General features: G+C 46.1%; 2 protein-coding genes and 1 long non-coding RNA gene across 5 annotated transcripts in view; 1 reads left to right on the top strand and 2 right to left on the bottom strand.

Moving 5' to 3' along the window:
• On the bottom strand, positions 1-20,210 carry COLGALT1 (collagen beta(1-O)galactosyltransferase 1). Of its 3 annotated transcripts, none has more exons than XM_038379123.2 (12): positions 19,773-20,210; positions 14,109-14,219; positions 12,688-12,805; positions 11,359-11,493; positions 11,003-11,207; positions 9,310-9,429; positions 7,845-7,921; positions 7,480-7,586; positions 6,696-6,828; positions 5,657-5,784; positions 4,414-4,620; positions 1-1,580 (listed from the first exon to the last, which is right to left on the bottom strand). In XM_038379123.2, the coding sequence occupies exons 1-12, from the start codon at positions 19,805-19,807 to the stop codon at positions 1,313-1,315; spliced, it is 1,644 nt and encodes a 547-aa protein (XP_038235051.1). In that variant the 5' UTR covers positions 19,808-20,210; the 3' UTR covers positions 1-1,312. The 3 variants fall into 3 exon arrangements, with proteins under 3 accessions (XP_038235051.1, XP_038235050.1, XP_043362907.1); XM_038379122.2 differs by having other exon boundaries at positions 19,485-20,164; XM_043506972.1 differs by lacking the exon at positions 19,773-20,210 and adding an exon at positions 19,485-19,751 and having other exon boundaries at positions 4,414-4,502.
• LOC122458398 overlaps positions 19,904-26,525 on the top strand; it is a 15,716-nt gene continuing 9,094 nt past the window's right edge. The window contains exon 1 of the long non-coding RNA XR_006278441.1: positions 19,904-20,436. This is a non-coding gene — a long non-coding RNA (uncharacterized LOC122458398). The remainder of the gene's footprint in view (positions 20,437-26,525) is intronic.
• NIBAN3 (niban apoptosis regulator 3) overlaps positions 23,524-26,525 on the bottom strand; it is a 10,288-nt gene continuing 7,286 nt past the window's right edge. Inside the window, exon 8 of the mRNA XM_038379354.2 lies at positions 23,524-26,094. The gene's annotated coding sequence lies outside the window, so the exon portion shown is untranslated. The remainder of the gene's footprint in view (positions 26,095-26,525) is intronic.

The following is a 26,525-nucleotide window of genomic DNA, read 5'->3' as shown; positions in this document are numbered from 1 at the left end:
TCATAGCCAAAGATTTTATAAAAACAGGAAAGTTTTGGTTTTACAGAAAGAGAAGACTTCAGCTTATATTAGGGCACATCATAAGCAGGAACTGGCAGCATTTCACCCCTCCTCCCCAGATACCCCCAAGAGAACATTCAAGGGTCATGAGCAGGGATCCCAGAATCCGTTTGCCAGGGAGAAAAATATATACTGTGTTTTTACAGAGAATCTTAGTTTTTACATTGAGGAAAAACAAACTACATTTTACTGAAAGTACCAGTAGCACTTTTTCAATGTGCACAACCTCCCGCTCTTGTGGTTGATTTTTGAACGCGCTTTAAATTCACATAGCTAAACATACTCCAATAAATTGCTTGCAGTATATAGAGGTTAATCAATGCCAAATAGGGCGTCGTATTTTAATGCATCTCAAATTTCACTTCAGCCTCCACACATGAGTAATTAAAGTTATAAAAAGATGCTGAAAACTTTAAAAGTCATCCCAAAGACCATGTCACCAAGTTTGGTAAGGACAAATTTAATGTTGATGGTAACCTGCTGTTCTGTACTGTATGCAGCAAGGCTGTAGGTGAAGTTTGAAGACAGACAATCACAAAACACATGGAAAGAGCTAAACTGACTGAAAAGAAATGAAAGGCTGAAACAGCAGGGCCCTTGACAACAGTAAAACAATGCACTGTGACTGGATCATTCCAGTGTTTTACAACTGTAAATATATCAAAACATTGTGTTCAACTGATACCTATATATTTTGTGGCTAGGGAAAAGAATGTTCAGTATTTCATTTTAAAAATCCACGTTTTTCCTCCACAATTATGTTTTTTTATTGGAGAATTTTGTTGTTTTTTTTTAAATCAGAGAAAACTAGAATTCCTGATCATGAGATACATTCCTAGCATAGATACACACATGGCAACAGAGGCAGGAAGACCAATGTCCTATCCAGTATCAATTTCCTAAACCAAAGAATAAAACTTCTCCACTACAATAAGCAACTGTGTAAAGATCTGTGCTGAACCACAGAACAGTGGCTGACTTGATGGACAAGGCAAACCTGACTTTCTCCAGCATTCTCTCTCAGAGAGTCCTGCAATAGCAGAGGTCAGCAGGTCTTCAGCCATGACCCTCATTGGCTTTGTCATGTAAGTGACTTTACTATTATATTCTTGGACAGAACGAATAATCCCAGTAATCCCCATGGAAGGATGTTGCTATACCCCTTTCCTTGCTTTCTACTCCTGCTCCAACACACACCATTCCTTATCATGGTCAGTCCCTTCATCCATTTCCTAGAAGGGGCCTGCTTTGGTCATAGCTCATCCCGGGCTGTACTGTCAAGAGGTGATTGGAGCACATCTGAGTTCTTGGCCTCCTTGCTAAGCTCCTGCTGTTCTTTCATTTTCTGGGATTTGGCACGGTCCCAGTCAGTTTTTACTCTCTCATTATTCCAAACCACAGAGGTCTCTGTGTCGCTGATGTAGCCATCATCACCAGTGTAATGTGTTGGGTAAACCAGCAGTGGTTCCACTGAAAAGGCCAGCAAATTCCGGTTTTCAAAATGTTCCATGTATTCAGAGCTGTTCAGAAAAGGAAAAAAAAAGTGGTGGTGGGGGTGGGAAGGTGTCACATCTTCTGCATTTACCCTACAATCCATCTTCAGCCTCCCACACCAGTGCATTAATCCCTCCATCTACCCTGCTTCCCACACCAGTGCATTAATCCCTCCATCTACCCTGCTTCACTCCAGACACTCCTCATCCTCCCACTGCACACTCTGGCATTCAAACCACACATCAATTTACTTAATCTTCTAACCCACAATCCTTCCAGCCCGCTCCCAAGAGAGGGACATTCATCTTCCAGAAATGTTTGTCTTTCCCTAAAAGAACAGCAGCTGTGGAAAAACATGGCTGCTCCAACAATTCCTAAGAAATGAGTGTTTTAGAGCCCTTATCCAACCCCCACCCAAGTAGCTCCAACCAGATCTCAGCCTCCTGGGGCATAATCAGGCTACAAAAGCCAGAAGCCATCTTGTTACTACTACCATGTGGGAATGAGCCTAGGACAGTCAGGAAAAACACTGCTTGAACCAGGCAGTGTTGAGCAAGATGGTCTGAAGGTGTGATGTCAGCTCTCACTGACAGGGCTGGGTTGCCCACTTGATCCTCAGTAAAGTGGCAGATTTTAGAAGCTATATCACGGAGCAGACTGGACTGCAAGTCCCTTCACAGAAATTCCAGTACAGTGATCAAGTCAGTCAACAGTGAAGGGGCTACAGCAGGCTTGTGCCCTTGCTGCGTAGGAACTCCAGTAGCCCATCCTTGGATTAGAACTAGAACCAGTCAAAGTTTTTGGCATTTAACAAACGGCTTGTCAAAATAGAAAATTCTGCAGGAAGTGTCCGATTTCACCCACGTTTCTCAGGTATTCATTAAAAACCCCATGGGTGCTGAAGACAAACATTTCTGGTTGTTCAATAAAAAAAATAAAAAAGCTTTAAGAAAAATTAAGAAAAATATAGGTATGTCAATCAGTTAACTCACACGATTAACTCAAAAAAATTAATCACAATTAATTGCACTTATAACAGAATACCAGTTGAAATTTATTAATTTTTTTAATTGCACGACAGCCCTAGAAAAATGTTTCCATTCAAATTTTTCATAGGAACTGTGATGTGTCATGCCATATTCTTTATTAAATTATGCTTATGATATAAATGACATAACTGAGATCACTTTATTTCAGATGGCTCATGCGAGATCATTGGAGGTTATGATTTATTGAATGCAATTATCCAATTTGTATACCTGTATCATTTCTGACAGGTTTCAGAGTAGCAGCCGTGTTAGTCTGTATTCGCAAAAAGAAAAGGAGTACTTGTGGCACCTTAGAAACTAACAAATTTATTTGAGCATAAGCTTTCGTGAGCTACAGCTCACTTCATCGAATGCATCCGATGAAGTGAGCTGTAGCTCACGAAAGCTTATGCTCAAATAAATTTGTTAGTTTCTAAGGTGCCACAAGTACTCCTTTTGTATAATTTCTGTATCTGAAGTTAGGAATATTGGCTATGTATCTGTAATTCAACTATGCTACTTTGGGTGACACCCACTGCTAACAATGGAAAAGCCAGACAGGGCAGATGGCCCATCAGCAAGGACAATGAGCTGTGAAAAGCTTGGCCTTCCTGTGGACGTTCCATACTGCCATTGACTCATGGACGCTGTGATCCTACAGAGTCAGGGGGTCTTGCCCCCTGATACTAAACATTACCTGGGACTTCTTGTAATTTTCCACTGTAAGGGAAGGGGGTTCCAAGTTTGGGAAACAAAGGATTCCTGCCTTATGTAAATCCTATTTAAGGGTGGGGAGGAAGGCAAACAAGACTCCTCCCCCTTCATGGCCTATCTGCCCAAGAAAGACAGACTGCAAAAGGGAAGGCAAGGTGGGAGTCCAGACTGAGACAGGGGTCTAGTCTGAAAAGAACTATAACTGGAACTCTGAACCACAGAAGCTTTGCAAACTGCCCGCATCAATATCTAGGGTGAGAAACACTATTTGTAACCAATTTCTTTAGTGAAACTAGCTTAGTTTGCATATTTGATTTCGTTTGCTTATTCTACTTTGTTCTGTTTGTTACCCCTTTTACCATTTAAAATCTGCCTTTTATAGTTAATAAAACATTATTATTAAACCCAGTTTCTGTAATTTCTAACAGAGGGTGAGGACGGGGAGAAGCGTGCACATCTCTCTCCACATTGAGGGAGGGGGAAATTTCATAATACATCTTTTGGTCTGCACTCCAAGGGAGGTTGACATCTGAGTACTGGAGCAAGTCTCTTAAGCTGATCTTCCTAGAGCTGATCTGCAGCTGTGTGTGTGAGTGACACAGACAGACAGACATGCAGTTTTAAGCGCCTGGCTCAGCAAGACAGGCTAAAGGGGGCCCATGCTGGCAGAACAGGTAGACTCGGTGGTTTCTAGGCACATCAGGTGGCTTCCCAAGGGGTCCAACCCTTCACAGGAACAATAACCATTTCCCCAACCAGCTCTAGTTAGAATCTCTCACAACAAGTTCTCATGCTGCTTCCAGGGACAAGCAGGAAAACTCTGCAGTACCCTCACACCCACTCCATATGCTACTACTGGGATATGTGAGGCTTCACTGCCAAGTTCAGAACACAGGGGTTATTCCCTGTTCAGCTACAGCAGCTGACTACAGACTCCATCTCCAACTACTGCTGAAGAAGCAGCAAAGAGTGTTTGTTCAAAGCTCTGCCTGCAACAGGCTTCTCACTTCAGAATACAATGCTCCAGGATCCCTTCCTCCTCGCACCCCTGTTCCTATAGGCTGATACACCCTTCTTTCCCCAGCACTAGGCCCCAGAGGATGCAGTCCAGACTCACACAGGGTGTTTGTCAAACATGACAGGAAGAAATTCATCCACCGGTAACATCTTGGAGAGTGGCTCAGCTGCCAGCAGCTTCTGGGCACCCTGCAGTGAAATCACATAGGCTAGAGTCCAGTAGGAATAATCTGCCTCCACCAGGTTCCGCACGTGAGGCACAGACTTCTCTGGATGCTCCACCTGCATTCGCTTCCTCCCAATGTAACTGGGGGAGACAGACAGCAGTACAAGATTATCTTTTAGAAAGAGACACACTCTAGCTCAGGGGTTCTCAAACTTCATTGCACTGCGATCCCCTTCTGACAACAAAAATTACTACAGGACCCCAGAAGGGGGACAAAGCCTGAGCCCGTCCAAGCCCCACCATGGGATGGGAGGGAAGGGGGCAAAGCCAAAGCCCCACTTCTCCAGGCTGGGGGGGCCAAAGTCCAAGGGCTTCATCCCCAGCAGGGGGCCTGTAACCTTAGCCCTGCCGCCCAGGGCTGAAGCCCTTGGGCTTGGGCCCCAGCAAGTCTAAGATAGCTCTGGAGACCTGATTAAAATGGGCTCCCAACCCATAGTTTGAGAACTGCTGCAACCTGCAGTTAGGGCCTCATGCAGGAAAGATAGGGTGGAATTCTCTGGCCAGCTTTATGCAGGAGGTCAGATTAGATGATCTAATAGCAGGGGCCTTAAAAAAAAAAAAAATCTATGAAATCCCCATGCCTGGAATCAGTCAACATGGGTGGCGAGAAGAGGTGGCAGGTATCCTTGTAGCATATGGCAGCAACTTCTGGCATAAAACAAACCCACTTTCTGGTTAACAGGGTACATGGTCCTCTCTGATATTGTGTTTGTGGTACAGAAATCTTGTGTAGTCATTAGTGGGTGAGCCTATGCTCTGAACAGAGTGCAGCTCAGCATTCTCACCAGCACCCAGGCCCTACCAGAGTTATTCCATTGGAGCTGTTGGTAACTGGGAAATCAATGACCTCTCTGTTCCCAGTTTGCCAAGTCAAAGTATCACTCTCTCTTTATTCAAATCCCTTTCAAAAAGCCACTTCTTCCTAACACCTACAAAAAGCAAGTTTTTAATAATCAAAGGTAGGTTCTCTCTCTCTTTAAACTGCAAGCTCTTTGGGGCAGGATTTATGTATTGTATAACACCAAGTGTACTGCCAGAGGTAAACAGATTATTAAAGACAAGTGCCCAGGGAAGCTGAGTAGAACATCAGTATAATATTCTGATCTTCTGCACTTACATCAAGTCCCAGTCCAGACCCTCTTCTTCTAGGTCATACATCAGATTCATTAGCCGTCGTTTAAAGAATATTTCAAACCGCAGGTCATCCTCGAACACGAGTGATTTCTGCAGCCCTCTCTCCACAATCTAGCAGACCAGAAGCCAAGTCAGAGAACCTGAAATGCCTGCCCCTCCATTGCCCCACCCCCCGTGACATGTAATTTATCTCTCCTTCTTTCACAGCATTGGTATCTATTGACTTTAGTGCTGAGGAATTAGCTCTCTCTTGCCTCCCAACCTCTTCCATGTGTATTCCCTTTTACCATCTCTAGGGCAGATCTAGGCATCATGAGTAAGGTTCAGATTTTGTCAGTTATTTTTTAGTAAAAGTCATGGACAGGTTGTAGGCAACAAACAAAAATTCACAGAAGCCAGTGGCCTGTCTGACTTTTACTAAAAATAATGGGATGAGGCCTGACAAGGGGATGACTGAAGCCTGAGCACTGGGGTTGGGGAAGAAGAGATGAGAGTCTGAACCCCGCTGCAGGGCCTCCCGCCACTCATGGTGGCTGAAGAGGAAAAGGTCAGAGGTCTCTGAAAGTCACGGAATCCGTGACTTCCATGACAATCTTACCCGTAATCATGAGATCTGCAAGACTGCTCCCAACCTGATGTGTATAAATATACCCATTGTGGCTCACACAGTAACCCAAAAAAACAGAGGAAGGCACCACCCTGCTATCTACACACTCCTCTCACCCAACTGAAACAGAGTCAGCATGTGAATTCCTGCTCAATGCAGGGACAATGCAAGTCTCTGGATGGTCCTGAGCATAAATCCCCATCACCTCCCACAAGACTATGTCCCTGCTAATCTTTTGTTCAACTGAAAACCCCCTGCCAAGAGCAGTGGGAATGCTGGAAATGGTAGAACCATGGCAGGAGCACAAATTGAAAAGGTCCTGGTTTGGCCATCACACCCACACAGAACAAGTGTTCTGAAGGGGTCAGAAGCACCAAGATTCCTGGAGCTCTCCTGAGAATGCAGACTCCCTCACCTCCTTCCAGATCTTGTAGTGACTGAGGAAGCAGCCCAGCTCCCCTTTGGTGAGTGGACGGCCATGGTATGGATCCTTATATCCTGGCAGCATCTGAATCCCCATGGCTTCCACCTCACTGCTGTTCATGGCTCTGCAAACAAGCACAATGTGGTTAATGCCTCCATCAGCTCAGAGCAGCAGCTGGCTTTGGAGTCTCTGCTAATGCTCATAAATGCAGCCTCTCCCCAAGAAATCTCCAGGCCACTTTATTTTAAGCCTCTCTTTTTGAAGAAGAGATGATGAGAAACAGAACAGAAAATGCTAGGATTACTCATTCTCACAGCCATTTTATAAAGAATGCAGGCAGTTTAGGTCAATACAACAGCTGTTCTGGCAACAGCTCAAGGCACTAGACAGCCATTGTCTTGTTTCCTCACCCTGAGGGGGCTTGTGTGCACGTGCAGGGAAGGCATTATTAGAGGAACTATATAGGCTATTCACTCAGCAGCTTCTTTGTCCATTGACAGGGTGGGATGAAGGGAGACAAAGCCTTACAATCCATAAGGGGCTTCCTACAGCAGAGAACTTTGGGTGTCAGTGCTTCCCAGTCACTTCATAGAGAGTCTAGCTCCTCCTTCTCCCCTCCACCAAGCAATGGAGTTGCCCTACTTCCCTGCATCTCCTAGGGACAGCATCAGCTCCTCCCAATAAGTCCACCCTCCAGGAACCCTCATTGGAATATTCCAGTTAATTATCATCAGGTGTTGGACTGGGCACATGCATGTTCTCTGGATGCACTCACTTTCCATCCACAGCCTCAATGATTTTGCAATCGATCTGCTGCTCGTACAGCGTCCGCAGCATTCGCTCTCGTCGATCTGCCCTGTGCTTTAAGTTAATCATGAAAACCTGAGGAAATAAAATCCATGGCCATGATTGTGTAGGGAGGTCCCTACCACATCCAGGGAGGCAAGAACTCAAGTGCAACCGTGCTGCATCCTGCACTGAACACAAGGGAAGAGACACCTTGTGCTTTATTAAGACCTAGCAATGAAGCTCAGGCATTCGAGAGTCTGAAGTGACCACAGGAGGAAGCTCAGCTTGTGCAAGCTAAACATTATTCTTCATCTCAGTAACGTGCCTGTATGGACCAAAGTCCTGACTCACCTCATCAAAACCCATCTTGTCAGGGACCTTGGGCAGGACGGACAGGTATTGTGAAGGTTCCACCGGAGGGTTCTTCACTAAGGGAAAAGACATTATCTTCCAGACATAAGGCCAAGGGAACCCTCTTAGCCCCCACAACTCCAAATGGGGCACAGCTACGGCCACACTAGGAACAGCCCTCCAAACAAACCATCACAGAGTAACCAGGTACAAACAATCCACTGGGGCTTGCGAAAGCAAAGGATCCTCTAATTTTCTATTCCACAACTGATCTCCTATATCCCTTCTCGCTGCTAGCCTTTGGCCAGTGCCCCACAAGTGCCTGACATGGATGTTTATGCTTATTAGTCCTGTTGACTGACATGCTGCTCTCTCATTTCTTATTTACTTCAGGTTTTTGCTCTTGTTGAAAGGAGATTCTCCAGCTTCAAGGAGTGAACAAAGAATACTCAACACATTAATTAGAGAACGTTTGCAGGCAGTTTTGAACAGGAAACCGCTGTCTAGAGCTGCATTTACAGAAATATTCTGCCTCTAAAGACAAGGAGAATGTAAGCTTGTGCAGCATGCTCTGTGTGCAGCCAAGGGGAAAAAAAAAAAAAAAAAAAAAAAATCAAAGGAATAAACCTCTGGCATCAAATTCTCAGATATATAAAACTATTTTAAAAAACAGTTAATATTATCCTATGACCTGGGCTCTCCCTCTTGCATTACTCAAGTTTACAGAGACATGTATTTAAATGGCTAGGAATCAGTCCCCATCCCTTTAAGTGTTGATAGGGAATGGTCAGAAAAAGAATCTCTGTGCAGCCAGGACCAATATAAAGAGATACTGTGAACCGGACCTAGGAATATACCCAGGGGAGAAAACATGGAGTCCAACACGCTCCCTATACCACACACACCAGAATTCAGATTCCCCCTCCCCCACACACACACACACACAGAGCAGCTAGGCACTGCCATACAGGCCTTCCAGACACCAGAGGCCAAGAGGAGGAAAAACAAAGAGGCCTGTGTGGCAAACTGCAGTCACAGGAGATGAGGGGCCCTTAAGGTTAGTGGAAAAAGCAACAGTCAAGTCAGGAAGAAACGCTCTCTGTTTTTAAGTGGTACAAACAGCAACCACAGGAGCTGAACAATTCACCCATATGTCAACAGGCAAGACACCATGCTGCTCCCTCACTACCTGCAGCTCCAAGCATGGCCAAGGGAACTGTGGAATCATTTGAGGTACAGCTTCCATAGAAACTACCATTCTAGCCATCCTGCTTTAACAATTCCTCAATACATTTTCCTTCTTCCGTCCAACCACCACCTATGAGGAAGCTGCAGCTGAATCCCCAGGACAGAGACAGGTCCCAAATTCAGAATGTCAGAAGTAAGAGGGAAGAAGGAAAACTGTCTAAACAATTCCCAGTCCAAGCCCATGAATGTTCTGTTTCTGTTGGCATCCAGCACTTACCCATAATCTCCAGCTGCACGTGCATGAAGCTTTCCACCTCATCCCGCATGGTGCTGTGGGCTCTCAGTGGCACCGGCAGGAAGCCATAAACCTCTTTGTTGCATACAAACATCTGGACCTCTGAAGTTAATACACAGAGTGAGAAGATGCTAGTAGGACACTGCTCGAAACCCACTCAGTGGCAAACCCAGCCCATATCATGGGACTGCATAAGGCACCCATGTCCCCGGCTTTCATAAGTCAGCCCAATAAGACCTCAAATGGTCCACATGAGACAATTGCATTAGAGGGGCATACTGTGCAGTGGCCTGTACTCTAAGCTGTCCAAGATAACAAAAACGCCAACCCAGTCCATTATATACAATTGTTTACACAAGTACAAGACAGACTGACACTCGCTGGATTGTTAAGCTGGAAGAGCTGTGCTAAAGTCACAGGGTGGCTTGAGTTGGGAAAGGAAATGTTTGTAGTTGAAATCACTTAAATGGGTTTTCTTAGTTACTGTATCATGGAATGATGTCTCCTTTCCTTTTTGAACATTGCTTCTTCACTATGTCACAAAAAAGGTCAGAGGGACAAGGAGAAGCAAGCTTCTCTATCATGGTTGCAGCTCCCCTACCATTTCCTGGAACCCTGGGATCCGCCATGACACCATTGGGCCTTTGTCATCTTGATCCTGAAAGATGTTGTGACCAGGCCAAGCCACAGAAAGGGAACCAAATGACATCATCCCCTCCCCATCGGCTTTGCCTAAACCTTGAATGTCTGAGATGTGAGTATTGGGTTCCAGCTATTGTTCCTCCCTCATGTCATTTTCCTTCCTTGCCTTATTTCTTCTGTTTCTAACTTCTCTTTTTGCCTTTGGCCTAATAAGAGTCCGGCTTTAGCTGGCCAAGACAACTCCACATTTGCACACTGGTATGACAGGAGAAGCAACTAAATGCAATTCTTTAAACAGACCAACACCGGTAAAAGGTTGCCATGTCTCAGAGTAGCTTATAAGATCATTTACTGGTCCTATAGTTTCCCAGCAGCAAGGTTGCAAGCCAAAAACAAAATCCTCACAAAACCTAGCAGAGACAGATGCTGCATTTTCTATCTTTTCTATTCTTCTCTTTCCATTTGTGTGCATTTATCTTGTCTGGTATTAAAGGAAACAGGACTTTCAACAGCAGCAGCAGCTCCAGACCATCTAAACTAACTTTCCTCTCTTCTCCCTCATCTCCCCACAAGAGGGCAGCTAATACCATCTAAAAAACTATAAAGCAAGTGTTCCCCCCATAAAATACTCTATACAGCTAAAAGGAATAAGGAAAGCTATTAAAATGAAAGCCTGAGTTAATGCAGTACATTTCAAATCCTTCAATTGTTTTTTCTTCTTTTTCTGACTTTAAATGGTTAAAAAGATTTTATAATGGTGACTGTTACAACAATAGGAGTTATAGCAATTACTTGATATGATACCCCAAACCATGCCTAACTGAACTATTGAGCACTGCAACAGTAAACAAAGGGTTTTTTAATATTTTATCCCTTGTTGGGCCCAAGACATCCCCTTACCAACACAGCAGACAACCTAATCCCCCTTTGGAAAAGGATGGCTGCAGGCTCCTCATCTCTCAATCCAGAGCAGCACCACACACCCAGCCTATGCTAGCAAGAAGTGCATAAGCAGCAATATCCATTAACTCACCTGCCTGCTTGCAGGCAAATGCAAACACAATGATGTCATCAAAAGACCAGGTGTAATCTGGGTGTGGTGGGTAGAAGGCAAGGTCCTGGGAGGCCTCTTTCCGCAGGTCAACTAGGAAAGTGGAGTGCACCATGGGGACAGCAAAGCAGCCACGGCGATCTCGCTTTCGAATGGGAATGTAGGCAGGAGTGCGTTTGTAATAACCCTAAAAAGGGAAAAAGGAGCCTCTTGCAGGAGCCCTTATGAGGGGGGCAGCTGGGAGCTGATCATGCAAGCAATGGATCCTGTACGCAAAGTCCTACTGTACACAGGGACTGGAGGAGGAACGCATGTCAGAACCCCAGGCCTCCTCCTACCTGCGAGGTCATTCCACACCAGAAGTTAGAATAGGCAGCACGAGAGTCCAACATGGGTGCCACTACAGTCTTGTTCTCTGCCATCAGCAGGCCCAGGGTGTCAGGGTTTGTCAGGAGATTATCTGCATCCACAAACTGCAAACAGCAAAGAGAGACAACAAGCACCTTCAATTCCACTGCAGTCAGTCCAGTCCCTGTGTTAGCCTGGTGTGCTCCACCCTGAGCCATTCTTGTGTAAACCCTATGAATGCTTTCTAACTACTTCTAAAGACACTCTCAGAATGTCCACTGACCTTAGGAGCTCCACAGCAACTAGATATTATTGCTTTCATTTTGATAAACACAGGTATTTCTGTTTCTCATTCTCAGTGCTGACAGAAAGGATCCATCAGCCAAGCCTGGAAACACATGGACTGCTGAGCTACAAAATATCCCATGCCAGCACATCAGCATAGCACAGGCAGTATTTGAGTCCAAATGGATTTCTATTACCTAAAGCCCAGTCAAAAAATTCCCTTAAAGACAACTGCTATTCCAAATAGAGAAAAAGAGACCCATCTTAAGAAGTGCACCCTCAAGGGAGAGGTTCCTTAAATTCAACTAGTCCTTCCTGTTTGGACATGAGAAACACAAAGATAGGTGTGACAGACATTTATACGTACATTAACTACATTTATACCTAAGCCAGTTAGATCATAAAGCTACTAAAGAAGGCTACAGCCTCAAAGCCCTCCAGGTTTGGAGCAACATCTTCACAACAGCAATATTTTAAAGATGCTTCCACTTCTCCAAGCAGGCAGGACCACCCAGTGCCAGCAGACACAAGTGCTTGGCACCAGCTGCATGGGGGGGGGGGGAGGGAGAAGACACCAGGAACATTTAGAAAACACTCATTTTCATACCACTGTCACCCGCATAGTTACTGCATGACACTGCATTGATAGCAATTGATTGGTCAAACAGAGGCACCAGCAGAGCCCAACTTCATGCATCTGAGGGACACAGAGTGCTTGCAGAGATCCAGTCAAGGACATCATATGGATTATTCCCACCCACTAGGTTATCACCATATATTGGTCGCTGCCAAAAGCAGAACACCAAAGTACATGGATATTGGGCCATGGATTGCCAGGATGCTGTCTGGCTATTCCTGTGCTGATGCAGCTCTGGTGTGCAGGACCAGGCTAGTGTAATCAGCAGCATTAGTCCAAGTGAGAGGCAAACAGAAACCTGCACAACAGACCTTGGATTTGGTCTGAAAACGGAAAATGACTGGACATAAACATAGAATCTGTCACCACAGTACCAAAGGCAGGGAGATTTTCTTACCAAGATGTAGTCAGCCCACATGTCCCTGGCAGATTTCAAGGCTGCTTGTCTGAGCTTCATCACATGCTCATAGCGAGAATTTGACCAGTGCTTCAGGCCTTCCTCATCTGGATAGGACCTGCCAGGGATTAGCCTGTGTTAAAGTCCCAGCTAGGTTTATCCCTCCTTACTGCTTTCCCTTCCCAAAAGTTACATGATGTGAATATGTAGCTGGAATGAACTTGGCACAAATGTCAAATCTGAGGGGTGAAAGGCAAGCTAGTTGCAAAAGCTGCCCAGCCCTCTTTTAGCCACACCACAACCCAAGAGGCCTTCTCTGCCAAGGAACTAACAGATCTCCTGCTTGGTTTTGGAGTCTACTCCATAGACAACCGCAAGATTTCTGCTCAGTAATGTCATGGAGGCCCTGAGACTCTACAGAAAAGGGAAGGCATTTGATAGACAGACATGTCTTGTTGATCTCTATGGACCCAATTAAACCCTTGGGCTACCAGAATACCCTCTATATGCTGTGGAGACCATTGATGCAGCAGAGTCAATAGCTCTTACCCACCAGTTTATGAGCATCTCTGAACAACCTTGTCTAGAACTGCAGCCAATCCAATCCTGCCATAAACAGTGACTTCTATCAGAACCCTGACCTGCTCTCCAGCACACTGCTCCCAAGCGACAAGCATGCTGAATTGTCTAAAACAAGCAAGACCAGATAAGGCAGAATTTAATGCTGTCTCCTTGGTGTCTGCAGATTTTGAAAAGGAAACAGATTTTTTTTCTTATATATTCAAAAAATGAGAATATTGAAGAATTTACAGGGGATTCTCGATAGCACTTGGAGACCAGCTCTGTTCAGTAATTTGCAGGCAGGTCTGCAAGGTTGTATGACCTGGGTGGGCTTCTGACAGTTGCAAGGCGGGGCAGCTTGACTTTCCTAACTGGAGCAAACACTGCATCAACCATCCTCCCATCCCTGGCACCCCCTCCCACCATCTGAGTGCATGTCTGTGAGGTCAAGGGAGATCATTGATGGGAAGGAAGCCAGAGGTTAGAAGGGAGCCAGGGTACTTGCTGGGGGGAAAAGGGGTTCAGTCATTCACCCATCCTCACTTTGACAGTTCAGTGGGACTAAGATGAAACTTAACAAAATCACATGCCCCAGAGAAACAAGGATCATCAACAAACCCTATCTGCTTCCTGGCCATGGGGCAGTCTTTCACAAGGCTCACTTAGGTCCTTTCCAATGAATGCCTACCCCTCCCACAGAAGTTAACTCCACCTTTAACCAAGTATTCAACCTTTTAATTTACCCTTTTACTGAGGAAATCAATAAACCTGAGCAGCTGTCTCTCTTCCCACTGAATGCAGATTCATTGGCAGGCAAGTTTAGCCAGGTGCTGGTAACAGTCTCTGAGGCAGGGTCTCACCTGGGCTCCTCCATCGGCCTCCACTCCACATAGTGATACAAGGTCTGCACATTTATCAGCCATTCTCGTAGCACAGCCGTTGTGTTGTCAGTATTGTGGTCTGTTGCCACCCTGAAAAACACCCAACAGTGACACACTGCTAAGTAGGGACATGAACCCTCCTGGGGCTTTCCCCCATGCCCTGCAGGGGAAGCTGAAGCAATGCTCATGGTTAAGGCAATTTAATCGTGAGTATCTTTAGTAAAAGTAATGGACAGGTCATGGGGGGGGGGAAATCACAGTCCCATGACCTGTCCATAACGTTCACTAAAAATACTCATGATTGAATCTTAAGGCAGGGGGCACTATGGGGGCAAAGCCAGGAACCCGCCGCTGCCAGTGAGGGGGTAAGGAGCCCCATGGGGGGAGAGGCAGGGAGGCCACCAGCTGAGTGGGGGAAGCCCCGTGGGGAATCGCTCCGGCTGCTGCCCGGGGGGTGAGGCGCGGAGTCCCGGGAGGCCCACTGCCGCTCCAGTCACCACCAGGGATGAGGGAGCCCTGGGGCCAGACACACTGGCAGCTGCTCAGGCGGTCCCTGGGGCCAGCTGCCAAGGGCCACCAGAGCAGCGGCCAGTGCTGCTGGCTGCAAGACTGCCCAAGTACCTGACTGCAGAACCGCTATAGCAGTGGCCAGTGTGGCTGACCCAGGGCTACCTGAACAGCTGGCTCCAGGGCCAGCTGCATGGGTGGCCCTGGGGTCAGCAACACTGGCCACTGCAGAAGTCATGGAATCTGTGACTTCCGTGACCTCCATGACAGAAATGGAGCCCTGCTCTTGGTCCACTCAGCCCACAGGAGACACCCATGTTGCCAGAATTCTGGGCTCTCCATTCTAACCCTGCTCCACCTCATACCCTATTGAATCAGGAGCCTCTTGTCCTCTCTCATCCTCTCTAGTGCAAGGTTTTGCTCTAATGTAAAAAAACCAGGCAATCAGCATCCCAGATACCCTATTCTAGTCTTGTTGAGAGTGGATCCCTGACACAAGATGCACAGCTATCTTTAACCATAGTAGCTAACAGGGGTGGGAGATGGGCATAACTTCACTCTCCACTTTCCAAGCATACAATTCACCCACCAGGGAAAAAGGGCTCACTGAGCCCTGGGACCGCTCCTTCAGCCACCATGAGTTGGCAGGAAAAGTTCTCTTCCTCAGTCTATACTTAACTCAAAGTGGTAGAGAGTTTGCAGTAATGCCTTTCTTTCCTGCTGCTGTAACGCAAGCTCCAGTGAGAATTTCAAAGCAGGTACTAAATCCCTTGGGGAAGATACCTTCCCTGTTGACAACACTACCCACCCAGCTCATCCATGTAACAGCCACATTATTTCTCTAGTCGCATGGAACGCTGGCTACATGCACATGAAGCTGTTAAAGCCCAGACACTTGGGGCAGGTTTGCAAGCATTTCATTGGGGCCAAGGTGGCTTTAAAGTGCTAATCAGCAACCTAGAAAAGGTAACAGAACTCTCCCATCCAACAATACCCAGATTGGCCCAGGGTCTCACTAGAATCCTGTCTGTTCTCAAGAAAGGCCCCAGGCCCACAGCTTGGGGCTGCAGGGAGCAGGCAAAGATTCATAGATTCATAGATACTAAGGTCAGAAGGGACCACTCTGATCATCTAGTCCGACCTCTTGCACAGCGCAGGCCACAGAATGTCACCCACCCACTCCTATGAAAAACCTCACCCATGTCTGAGCTATTGAAGTCCTCAAATCATGGTTCAAAACTTCATGGAGCAGAGAAGCCTCCCTCCAGTCAACCATGCCCCATGCTATAGAGGAAGGCAAAAAAACCTCCAGGACCTCTCCAATCTGCCCTGGAGGAAAATTCCCTCCCGACCCCAAACATGGCAATCAGCCAAACCCTGAGCACATGGGCAAGATTCACCAGCCAGATACCCAGGAAAGAGTTTTCTATAGTAAATCAGATCCCATCCATCTAATATCCCATCTCAGGGGATTTGGCCTATTTACCCTGAATATTTAAAGATCAATTACTTACCAAAATCCCATTATCCCATCATACCATCTCCTCCATAAACTTATCGAGTAGAATCTTAAAACCAGATAGATCTTTTGCCCCCACTGCTTCCCTTGGAAGGTTATTCCAAAACTCACTCCTCTGATGGTTAAAAACCTTCATCTGATTTCAAGTCTAAACTTCCTGGTGGCCAGTTTATACCCATTTGTTTTTGTGTCCACATTGGTGCTGAGCTTAAATAATTCCTCTCCCTCTCCTATATTTATCCCTCTGATATATTTATAGAGAGCAATCATATCTCCCCTCAACCTTCTTTTAGTTAGGCTAAACAAGCCCAGCTCCTTAAGTCTCCTTTCATAAGACAAGTTTTCCATTCCTCGGATCATCCTAGTAGCCCTTCTCTGTACCTGCTCCAGTTTGAATTCATCCTTTTTAAACATGGGAGACCAGAACTGCACACAGTATTCTAGGTGAGGTCTCACCAGTGCCTTGTATAACGGTACTAAAACCTCCTTATCCCTACTGGAAATGCCTCTCCTGATGCATCCCAAAACCGCATTAGCTTTTTTCACAGCCATATCACATTGGCAGCTCATAGTCATCCTATGATCAACCAATACTCCAAGGTCCTTCTCCTCTTCCGTTACTTCCAATTGATGCGTCCCCAACTTATAACTAAAATTCTTGTTATTAATCCCTAAATGCATAACCTTACACTTCTCACTATTAAATTTCATCCTATTACTATTAGTCCAGTTTACAAGGTCATCCAGATCCTCCTGTATAATATCCCGATCCTTCTCCGAATTGGCAATACCTCCCAGCTTTGTATCATCTGCAAACTTTATTAGCACACTCCCACTTTTTGTGCCAAGGTCAGTAACAAAAAGATGAAATAAGATTGGTCCCAAAACCGATCCCTGAGGAACTCCATTGGTAACCTCCCGCCAACCTGACAGTTCGCCTTTCAGTAGGACCCGTTGCAGTCTCCCCTTTAACCAATTCCTTATCCACCTTCTGATGTTCATATTGATCCCCATCTTCTCCAATTTAACTAATAATTCCCCATGTGGCACGGTATCAAATGCCTTACTGAAATCTAGGTAAATTAGATCCACTGCATTTCCTTTATCTAAAAAATCTGTTACTTTCTCAAAGAAGGAGATCAGGTTGGTTTGGCACGATCTACCTTTTGTAAAACCATGTTGTATTTTGTCCCATTTACCATTGACTTCAATGTCCTTAACTAATTTCTCCTTCAAAATTTTTTCCAGGACCTTGCATACTACAGATGTCAAACTAACTGGCCTGTAGTTACCCGGATCACTTTTTTTTCCTTTCTTAAAAATAGGAACTATACTAGCAATTCTCCAATCATTCGGTACTATTCCTGAATTTACAGATTCATTAAAAATTCTTGCTAATGGGCTTGCAATTTCAGGTGCCAATTCCTTTAATATTCTTGGATGAAGATTATCTGGGCCCCCCGATTTAGTCCCATTAAGCTGTTTCAGTTTCGCTTCTACCTCTGATATGGTAATATCTACCTCTATATCCTCCTTCCCATTTGTCATGCTACCATTATCCCAAAGATCCTCTTTAGCCTTATTAAAGACTGAGGCAAAGTATTTGTTTAGATATTGGGCCATGCCTAGATTATCTTTAACCTCCGCTCCATCCTCAGTGTTAAGCGGCCCCACTTCTTCCTTCTTAGTTTTCTTCTTATTTATATGGCTATAGAACCTTTTACTATTGGTTTTAATTCCCTTGCAGGTCCAACTCTACTCGACTTTTAGCCTCTCTCACTTTATCCCTACATCTTCTGACCTCAATTAGGTAGCTTTCCTTGCTGATCCCTCCCATCTTCCACTCCCTGTATGCTTTCTGCTTCTTCATAATCACCTCTCTAAGATGCTTGCTCATCCAGCTGGTCTACAACTCCTTCCTATGAATTTTTTCCCCTTTCTTGGGATACAGGCTTCCGATAGCTTCTGCAGTTTTGATTTAAAGTAATCCCAGGCCTCCTCTACCTTTAGATCCATAAGTTCTTCAGTCCAATCCACTTCCCTAACTAATTTCCTTAATTTTTGAAAGTCAGCCCTTTTGAAATCAAAAACCCTAGTTGCAGATTTATTTTTGTTAATCCTTCCATTTAGTTTGAACTGAATTAGCTCATGATCACTTGAGCCAAGATTGTCCCCTACAACCATTTATTCTATGAGGTCCTCGCTACTCACCAAAATTAAATCTAAAATGGCATCCCCTCTAGTCGGTTCAGCAACTACTTGAAAAGGGAATTGTCTGAATCTCACCACCCCCCAGAGCCACTGAATGGCAAGCAGTGCGGCAGTGGAAGAAAATCCCAGGCGGGTCCCAAGCCCCATCAGCTCCTTCTGGGGCCAGGGAAGGAAACAAATATGTGTTGAGAGAAGCCAAGATCCTAGGTACCTGAGTGGGGAAGGAGAAAGTCCTGTGGTGGCTGGGTGGGTCCTAGTAGTGTATGTGAGAGATTCCCAGAGATGGGGCTGGGCGGGGATGCCGTGGGGATGAGATGCCCTGGGCAGATGCCGGGGGGGCTGGGGTGGGGAATACCCTAGGGAGGTCCCAGGGGGAAGATGCTGCGGAGGGATGCCCAAAGGTGGATACTGGGGAGGATGCCTGGGGTAGGGGGCGCTGGGCAGGTACTGGGGGCAGATGCCATGGGGGGGGCAGTTAGGCAGGTCCCGGGGGCGATGCCCGGGGGTGAGGGGGGTAGGCGGGGATGCCAAGGGATGGATACCAGGAGGGATGCCTGGGGGTGAGGGGCTGGGTGGGTCCTGGGGGCAGATACCAGGAGAGATGCCTGGGGGCGGGGGGGCCTAGGCAGGTCCTGGAGGTGATGCCTGGGGGGCATATACCAGGGGGCGGGTCTCAGGGGCGATGCCCGGGGCTGGGTGGGTCCCGGGGACGATGCCCAGGGCTGGGTGGGAGGACCAGGCAGGGATGCCAAGGGGCAGATACGGGGGGGAAGGGGGACAATGCCTGGGGGCAGGGCGTCCTGGGGGCGGGAGGACTAGGCAAGGATGCCAAGGGGCAGATACCGGGGGTGGGGGTGGGCGATGCCTGGGGGCGGGAGGACTAGGCAGGGATGCCAAGGGGCAGATACCGGGGGAGCGATGCCTAGGGGCGGAGCATTCTGGGAGCGGGAGGACTGACAGAGATGCCAAGCGGCAAATACGGGGGCAGGGATGCCAAGGGGCATATACGGGGGGGCGATGCCTGGGGGCGGGGGGACTAGCAGGGATGCCAAGGGGCAGATACGGGGGGGCGATGCCCGGGGGTAGCAGGGCTGGCAGGTCCCGGGGGCGGCTCTCACCACAGCGCCGTTCGCTCCTTCGGGTGCCGCAGCCGCTCCAGGGCCCCCAGCACCGCCGGCAGCGAGTGCGCCGCGTTCCGGGCTAGCAGCGCGATCAGCACCCGGGGCGCCTGCAGCGGCGACTCTGGGCTCCACCGCTCCTCGGGGAAGTAGGCGCCGCCCAGAGCAAGCAGCAGCAGGAGCCAGAGCCCAGCGGCTGGGGCCATGGTGTGTCTGGACCAGCTACACAGCTACCCTCCGACAGGAAATGGAAATTAAAGGCAAAGGGAAGACGAGCCCGGTACTCACAGCAGTCTTCCCCTAGGGGCACCTTTAACAGGCATTCTTACACGCCGACTAGAAAGGCCGGGGGGACGGGGACGGGGACACGCACACGCCCCTCGCCTTCCTCGGGGGCTGGCCAGCGCCCGCACGTAACGCCTTAAAGGGATGGGGCCAGGCTCCGCCCCCACGTGAACCACGTTCCGCTTCCGTGCCGCGCGCGCGGGCTGGCGGGTGGGGCACGAAGCCCCGGCCGCTGCTCTGGGGCCTGCTCCCAGCCCGTAGGTGACCGAGCCTGGCGCTGCGCCGTGGTACCGCGCCCTGGACGGCTCGCACGTGGCTGCCCCTGGACTAGCCGCGCAGGGGCCTCGCTCGGAGAGCAACGCTCCAGCCCTGGCCCCCGTTTTCTCTAGCAGCGGTTCTCAAAGTGCGACTCAGGACCCCATAGTGGGTCACGGATCCCTTGGAATGGGGTCACCTGATCCAGCATGGGAGCGGACGGTTGCCTGTTTGGTTCACTCCCTCTGACGCTTCTGGCATCAGCTGTCAGCAGGCAGGAGACTGGACTAGATGGACGTTCGGTCTGACCCAGTCTGGACGTTCTTATGCCTAATAAGGAATCTATATGCCAAAAAACATTTCCTGAATCCTTTTTTGTTCTCAGTATTGTTACAGACCTACTGGTGGACAAGTATTTTGAAATTACCTAAGTAACTGAAACTGGCATGTTTATATTATTTGTCAAAAAATGTGGAATTTTAAAATAGTGTGCAGAATTTAATTTTGGCACAGAATTCCCCCAGGGGTATACAGTGAGAATAAAGTTTATCTGTGCAGAAGACAGATTTCTGGAGGTCCCAGCTGAGAGTGTAGAACAGGGGCTCTCAACTGGGGGGTGGGACCCCTTAGGGCATCATAAGGTTATTACGGGGGGGGGTCACGAGCTGTCAACTGCCACCTCAAATCCCACTTTGCCTCCAACATTTATAATGGTGTTAAATATATAAAAAGGTGTTTTTAATTTGTAAGGTGGGGGTCGTACTCAGAGGCTTGCTAGGTGAAAGGGGTCACCAGTAAAAAAGTTTGAGAACCCCTGGTGTCAAATTAACTCCCTTACAATCACCACAAATGGAGTACCTTCTCCAATGGCAAGGACAGTTTCTTTGTCCCTGACTTCTCAGAGAATACAACCACCCAGGTGGTGCTTTGTTTAATTTAGATGGAATAAATGCACCAGAGATGTTAACATAACCCAGACAGTGTACAACATTAAACATGCTTAAATAGGTCCAGAACTTGGAAATACAGTCATCACCCTACTTAGTACTATGGCAAAAACACCATTAAAAATCATGTTAACCTTTTATTAAACCTAGAGAAAAGAATAAAAACAGTTAAAAGTATTTGAAATGTAAAGTGTTAAGGGAGGCTTTAGTTTTAACAATATTCCTTTTTTCTTTAGCTGTATCCAGCGTTCAGAAGGAAAAAGTCCATGTTGCTTGACAGTATCTTGGATGTTACTAAAGATAGTACTGTAATAACTGTCCTTTTGAGGAAAAGAGGAGAAGTAGCTGAGATTGGCTGGAGATGTCTTTGCTGCTGCTGTTATAGTCCAATCTTAGAAGGAAAAGCACCCTTGTTTGACAAAAAGAAAAGGAGTACTTGTGGCACCTTAGAGACTAACAAATTTATTAGAGCATAGTGAGCTGTAGCTCACGAAAGTGCCACAAGTACTCCTTTTCTTTTTGCGAATACAGACTAAACACGGCTGCTACTCTGAAACCTTGTTTGACAGTCTCTTAGCTGGTAACAAAGATGATGGTACAGTAACTGTTATCCGAAGGTGGTGTTTGGGATTCATGTGGAGCTTGTTGGGGTGATGATCTGGGTCTCCTCCCCTCAGGATTAGGGTGACTTCCTGTTTGTTTTAAACCTGCTGCCTATGAATTTCATTTTGTGACCTTGTGGTTCTTGTGTTATGAGAAGAAGTAACACTTCCTTATTAACTTTCTCCACACCAGGCATAAGTTTATAGACCTATCATATCCCCTCAACTTTCCAAGCTGAAAAGTCCTTATTAATCATTCCTCCTATGGAAGCTGTTCCATACCCCTAATCATTTTTGTTGCCCTTTTCTGAACCTTTCCCAATTCCAATATATCCTTTTTGATGGGGTGACCACATCTGCATGCGGTATTCAAGATGTGGGTGTACTATGGATCTAAACAGGCAATATATTTTCTGTCTTATCTATCCCATTCCTAATGATTCCTAACATTGTTAGCTTTTTTAACTGAATAATAATTAATTTAAACTACAATACAGACACTATTTCCCACATCCCTCAGAAGCTGTGCAAAGGCTTGGGGGAGTCAGGGTTAATGGAGGAGCTGAGGGAAAGGGAAGTAATTGCTGGGAAGGAGCCCGGTAGTGAACTTGGACAGTTGCTATATGTGGGTGGGAGACATATGGAACAGATTTTTTTTTTGGAGGGGAGGGGGATTGTTAGGGAGCTTCCCCCCCCCGTGGACCCTGGCTGACCCCTAGCATTTCCCATTCAGTCATACATATAAGCCCCTGTGTTCCTACAACCCTACCCAGCCACCCCTTCTCCCAGCATCCCAAAGTCCTTATTCCCCACTCAGCTACCCCCCTATCTCCACGTAGCCTTACACCCCCCACTCCCACTCAGCCCCTCGCTGAATGCAGTCACCCTACTAGCTCCTATGCCACAGTCTGTCTCCCCACCATTAGCCCTTCTGACCCTTAGTCTGTGACTTTCCCCAGCAGCCTTGTGGTCCCCATTCAGTCCATCCCTCCTCACATGGTCCCAGGGGCAGGGCACTGTGGGGAACTAGCCTCTCCCCAGCAGGCTGCTCCACCTGCCCTGTTCTGGCACCACAGCAGCCTCTGGTGGACAAAAGGTGTAATTACAGCACCTCCCCAGGATAATGTATTTTCAGGCCAGTGGGGATCTGCAGGGGACGGGATTCTGCAGGTGCGCAGTGACTCACAAGGCCCCCCACCAGAAATAAGACTTCAGTGGTTCTCAAACTTCATTGCATTGCAACAGTCTTCAGGGGGCCAGGTGGGGAGTGGAGCCCAAGCCTTGCCCCTAGCTGAAGCCCTTGGGCTTCTGCTTCAGCCCCAGGCCCCAGCAAGTCACCCTGATCCTGGGTGCGGGGGGGGGGGAAGGAATAGCAGCCAGAATGATGAAGCTCATTCCAGAACCGTCTGTCTGTTCTTTCATACTTTTGCCACACAATCTTTCTTTTAAGGACCCAAAAAGGGAGTGATGGGGGTCCATCCCTTCATTATTTTGTCCACGAATAGGCCTAATAGCCAATATACCAATTGGCTCATTAACTTCCAGCCCTACATTTCCTGTTTTTAACAAGTGTTCAGTTCAACACAGTCCTTGAATCATATTGAGTTAGCCTACTATATTTGCCTTCTATATCTTTTCCCATCACTTTTTATAGGTTATTGTAACATGTTATGAACTTTTACATACTTTTTACAGTTGAGTTCACACTTTGGCTAAATTTGAAGGCTCATTTATTTCAACAGTGCATATATATTATAAAAAAAATTCCAAAACAAAATTCCCCTGCACATACTTTTCAACGGGGGGTGGGAAAGGAAGAGAGAACAAACATGTGATAGATGTTAATCACATCACTTAATCCACTACCGAATGTGCTCATAGTATGAAGCTTAGTCAATATCATGAATAACTCTATACCATCTCGCCTCCTATTTAATGCCAGACAAGAAATGGTTAAAGAATGGTCTTTATTTCCTGGCCCCCATCTTGTGGCAGGAGAGAGGGTTGCAAAAAGTTAAACTCATGTGGTCAACGTCAGTATCAGCTGACACCAGTGGCTGATGTTACATTTTCTCTTTAAAAATATACAGCTAAAATGCAATATCATCCAAAACCAACCACCACCACTCACTAGTGCAACCAATTCAAACTGGAAATCAGGTGTTTTGAACAAGTAGTAACGCATAAATTTCAGTTCCCTACAAATGGACCATGAGAATGAATAACTAGGTTAGCACTGAGGTCTTAAAAGACCATGGTTTCAATAAGACCAAATTTCAAAGTGCAAGATGTGAACTGAATGTGGTTAGTAAAGTAATTCCATCCTAAAAGCCTGTGATAGTCTTGATTCTTATCAATCAGTGCAGCTTCAGTGCATGGAAAATCTTTAGTATCATTTGATTAGCAGTTAAGAATCATCTCAATGGGGTGGATGCACAAGAGATTGTGTTTATGAAATACAGAAACATGAATGAATTTGTTCCCTTTTTGAAAACCACAAAATTATAAAGTGTCAGTTTTGTAAACACCATGCTTTGACTGTTAATAGGTTTATTCAAATAAATACACCAGATTACATTTTTTTACATCACTATCTAAATGATTGTAGTACTTAATTGTAAACACCTGTTCGTATAAGATACATAGGCTTTTATGGATTAAATAATAAGCCACATATTGGAATAAAAGTTTACAAACTTAAAAAGCTTAACAGCATGGTGGGGATTAGGAAAAGACAACACTAGATAGAGTTCCCTTCTCTTAGAAAATTATAGGTCAGCATGAGACATGAACATTATTAAAAATTCACTAAAAAGGTTTTTACATATCTGAAGTTTTAAATTAGTACCTTCTATTTTGGGGTGAAGTTGTACATATGAAACAGATATTACCTCTGTTACGGCAACCATTCCAATGAACTTCAGGTTCTGTGGTTCAGTCCAGCTGAGTAAACACGTAATAAATGAATTAAATAGGTATCCTTGTGGCCACTGTAAGAATCTCATTGAGCCTTATTACACAATAGGCCCAATCCTGCTCATTGAAATCCATGAGCTGTTAAATTTCAACAGCAGCAGGGTTAGGCCCAAAATATCAGCGATGACACCACTTCACTGTCTTCCCCTACTATAACTGCCTTGGAAGAAACAAATACAAAGAAGCTTTATACAGTGGAGCAGATTTTTTGTTTTGAATTTGTGCTTAGCAATGCAGAGGGTGGGGCCCCAATTCTCCACCTGAGCATGACTGTAGCAAAGCACACTCCAGCTACTCCTCTTCCATTCCTGATAACCTCCATCCTCCCTACTGCACTGGGGGCTCCAACGAGGGTGACAGGATCTGTCAGCTCTGTACTCACAGGAAGCCCCAAGTTAGGGGAATGGGGCTAGGCTTCACATACTTTGCGCTGCCTGAGTCACAAAGGGAGTGGAACAGGACAGAAACTATATCAGTGTATGCTGTTTGAAGAAACTGGGAAGGGTTTATTGGTGAAGTCTTTGTAGCTGCAGAATGTTTGTGGTCTCTCTCCAAAACACTTTTCCAGGACATCAATACTATGAGATAACCACAGAATACTGTATTGTGTACACACCCTGACTTGAAGACCCCTTATAAACACCTTCAGTATTATCACTTACAAATAGAATGAAAAGCCACACCAGGACGAAGGGCAGAAAGGTGAGAATTAAGAGCCTAAGGGTATTAAGCTACACTATATGATACGCATAAATATTACGTCTTACATAAATGTTCACAAAGGAGCAGTTCATTCCTTTCCAATCCTTCATCTTTTGCTCAGTTTTCTGCTCTGAGAAGCAAGACCAATTCCAGTTCTTTCAGTTCACATTCGTAAGGCCTTGAGACTGAAAATCTCTGCATCTTCCACTAAGTCTTGGTCAGTGCTGCTGAACCGCCTGCCATGCAACTGGCTGCCCCTTCACAGCCTCAGTTGCCTTGGCACTCTCCATTATTTGCTAATATAGGGATATGAAACATCCATCATTGTATCAGGAAAGTTGAATGTGCGTATTAAGCTTTGTCATCCCTCTGCTCCATGATGGTCAACATCAGTTAGATCTTGCTCCTCGTACTTCTATTTCAGAGGTTCAGTTTGACAACTACTTCCCTGGTCTCTGTTGTCTTCGAGATCCATTTCCAGCAGATCTGTTTGGAAGATTTCCTTTTCGATAGCTATGGACAGACACTCTAGAAAAACAGTCTTATCTGTCTCATTGAAGTCTGCCTCTGTCATCTCCTCCTTGTTCATTTCCAGGACAGGACCCTCATGCACATCTTCGTGTCTCAGGCTTCCAGTGAGTAAAAAGGGAACAGACTTACCTTCAGCCAGTCCACCTGCATGCCTACGCCCCTTGAATTCCTGCTGAACACTGTGCCCTAGCTCCAGCTGACAGACCTTTCTTTCCAGACCGTCCGCAGGAACCAACTTTTGGACATGTAATTCTGCAATCATTTCATCACCATGTTCCTGAAGTCAGTGCATCCAAGTGGCATCCCCTGTTTCTTTCACAGAAAATGAACAGTGTGAGATCATTTGCCCATTGCAAGCTTCCCCCACCCTGCATTTGCCTTCACCCACTGATATTGTATGCATTTCCCAACTGCTCCGATTTTCTCCTAACTTGTCTCCATCCCACTCAATTGATGACACATGATTTGTTGCAGATCTTTGTAATTTTCCATCTGTTAAATCTCCATCGTCCCTATATGTATCTCTGTCCAAACCCATAACCTGCAATGAATTGGTATTAGGCCAACAGTTAGCCTGAGAGTTGTCAGAATTTGTACTATCTGGGGTTGGACTCTGGTTCTTGGACATGCTCGTATTTGCAAAAAAAAAAAAAAAAAAAAAAAAAAAAAAAAGTATAGTTACAAGATTCCTTGCAGGGACTTTCTTGATTCTGCAATAATTCCCTGTATTCTTGGTTATTCTT

Source organism: Dermochelys coriacea, chromosome 20, assembly GCF_009764565.3.
Source record: "Dermochelys coriacea isolate rDerCor1 chromosome 20, rDerCor1.pri.v4, whole genome shotgun sequence".
NCBI classification, from domain to species: domain Eukaryota; kingdom Metazoa; phylum Chordata; order Testudines; family Dermochelyidae; genus Dermochelys; species Dermochelys coriacea.
Note: the sequence above shows the minus strand (reverse complement) of the source record. Positions and strands in the feature narration are given on the sequence as shown.

Coding starts and splice junctions, on each gene's coding strand:
- COLGALT1 (XM_038379122.2), bottom strand. CDS start 19,690: ATGGCCCCAGCCGCTGGGCTCTGGCTCCTGCTGCTGCTTGCTCTGGGC. Junction 6,829..7,479: donor ATTGAGGCTGTGGATGGAAA/GTGAGTGCATCC, acceptor GCTTGTTTGCAG/AGCCATGAACAGCAGTGAGG. Junction 4,621..5,656: donor GGTCTGGACTGGGACTTGAT/GTAAGTGCAGAA, acceptor TGTCTCCCCCAG/TTACATTGGGAGGAAGCGAA.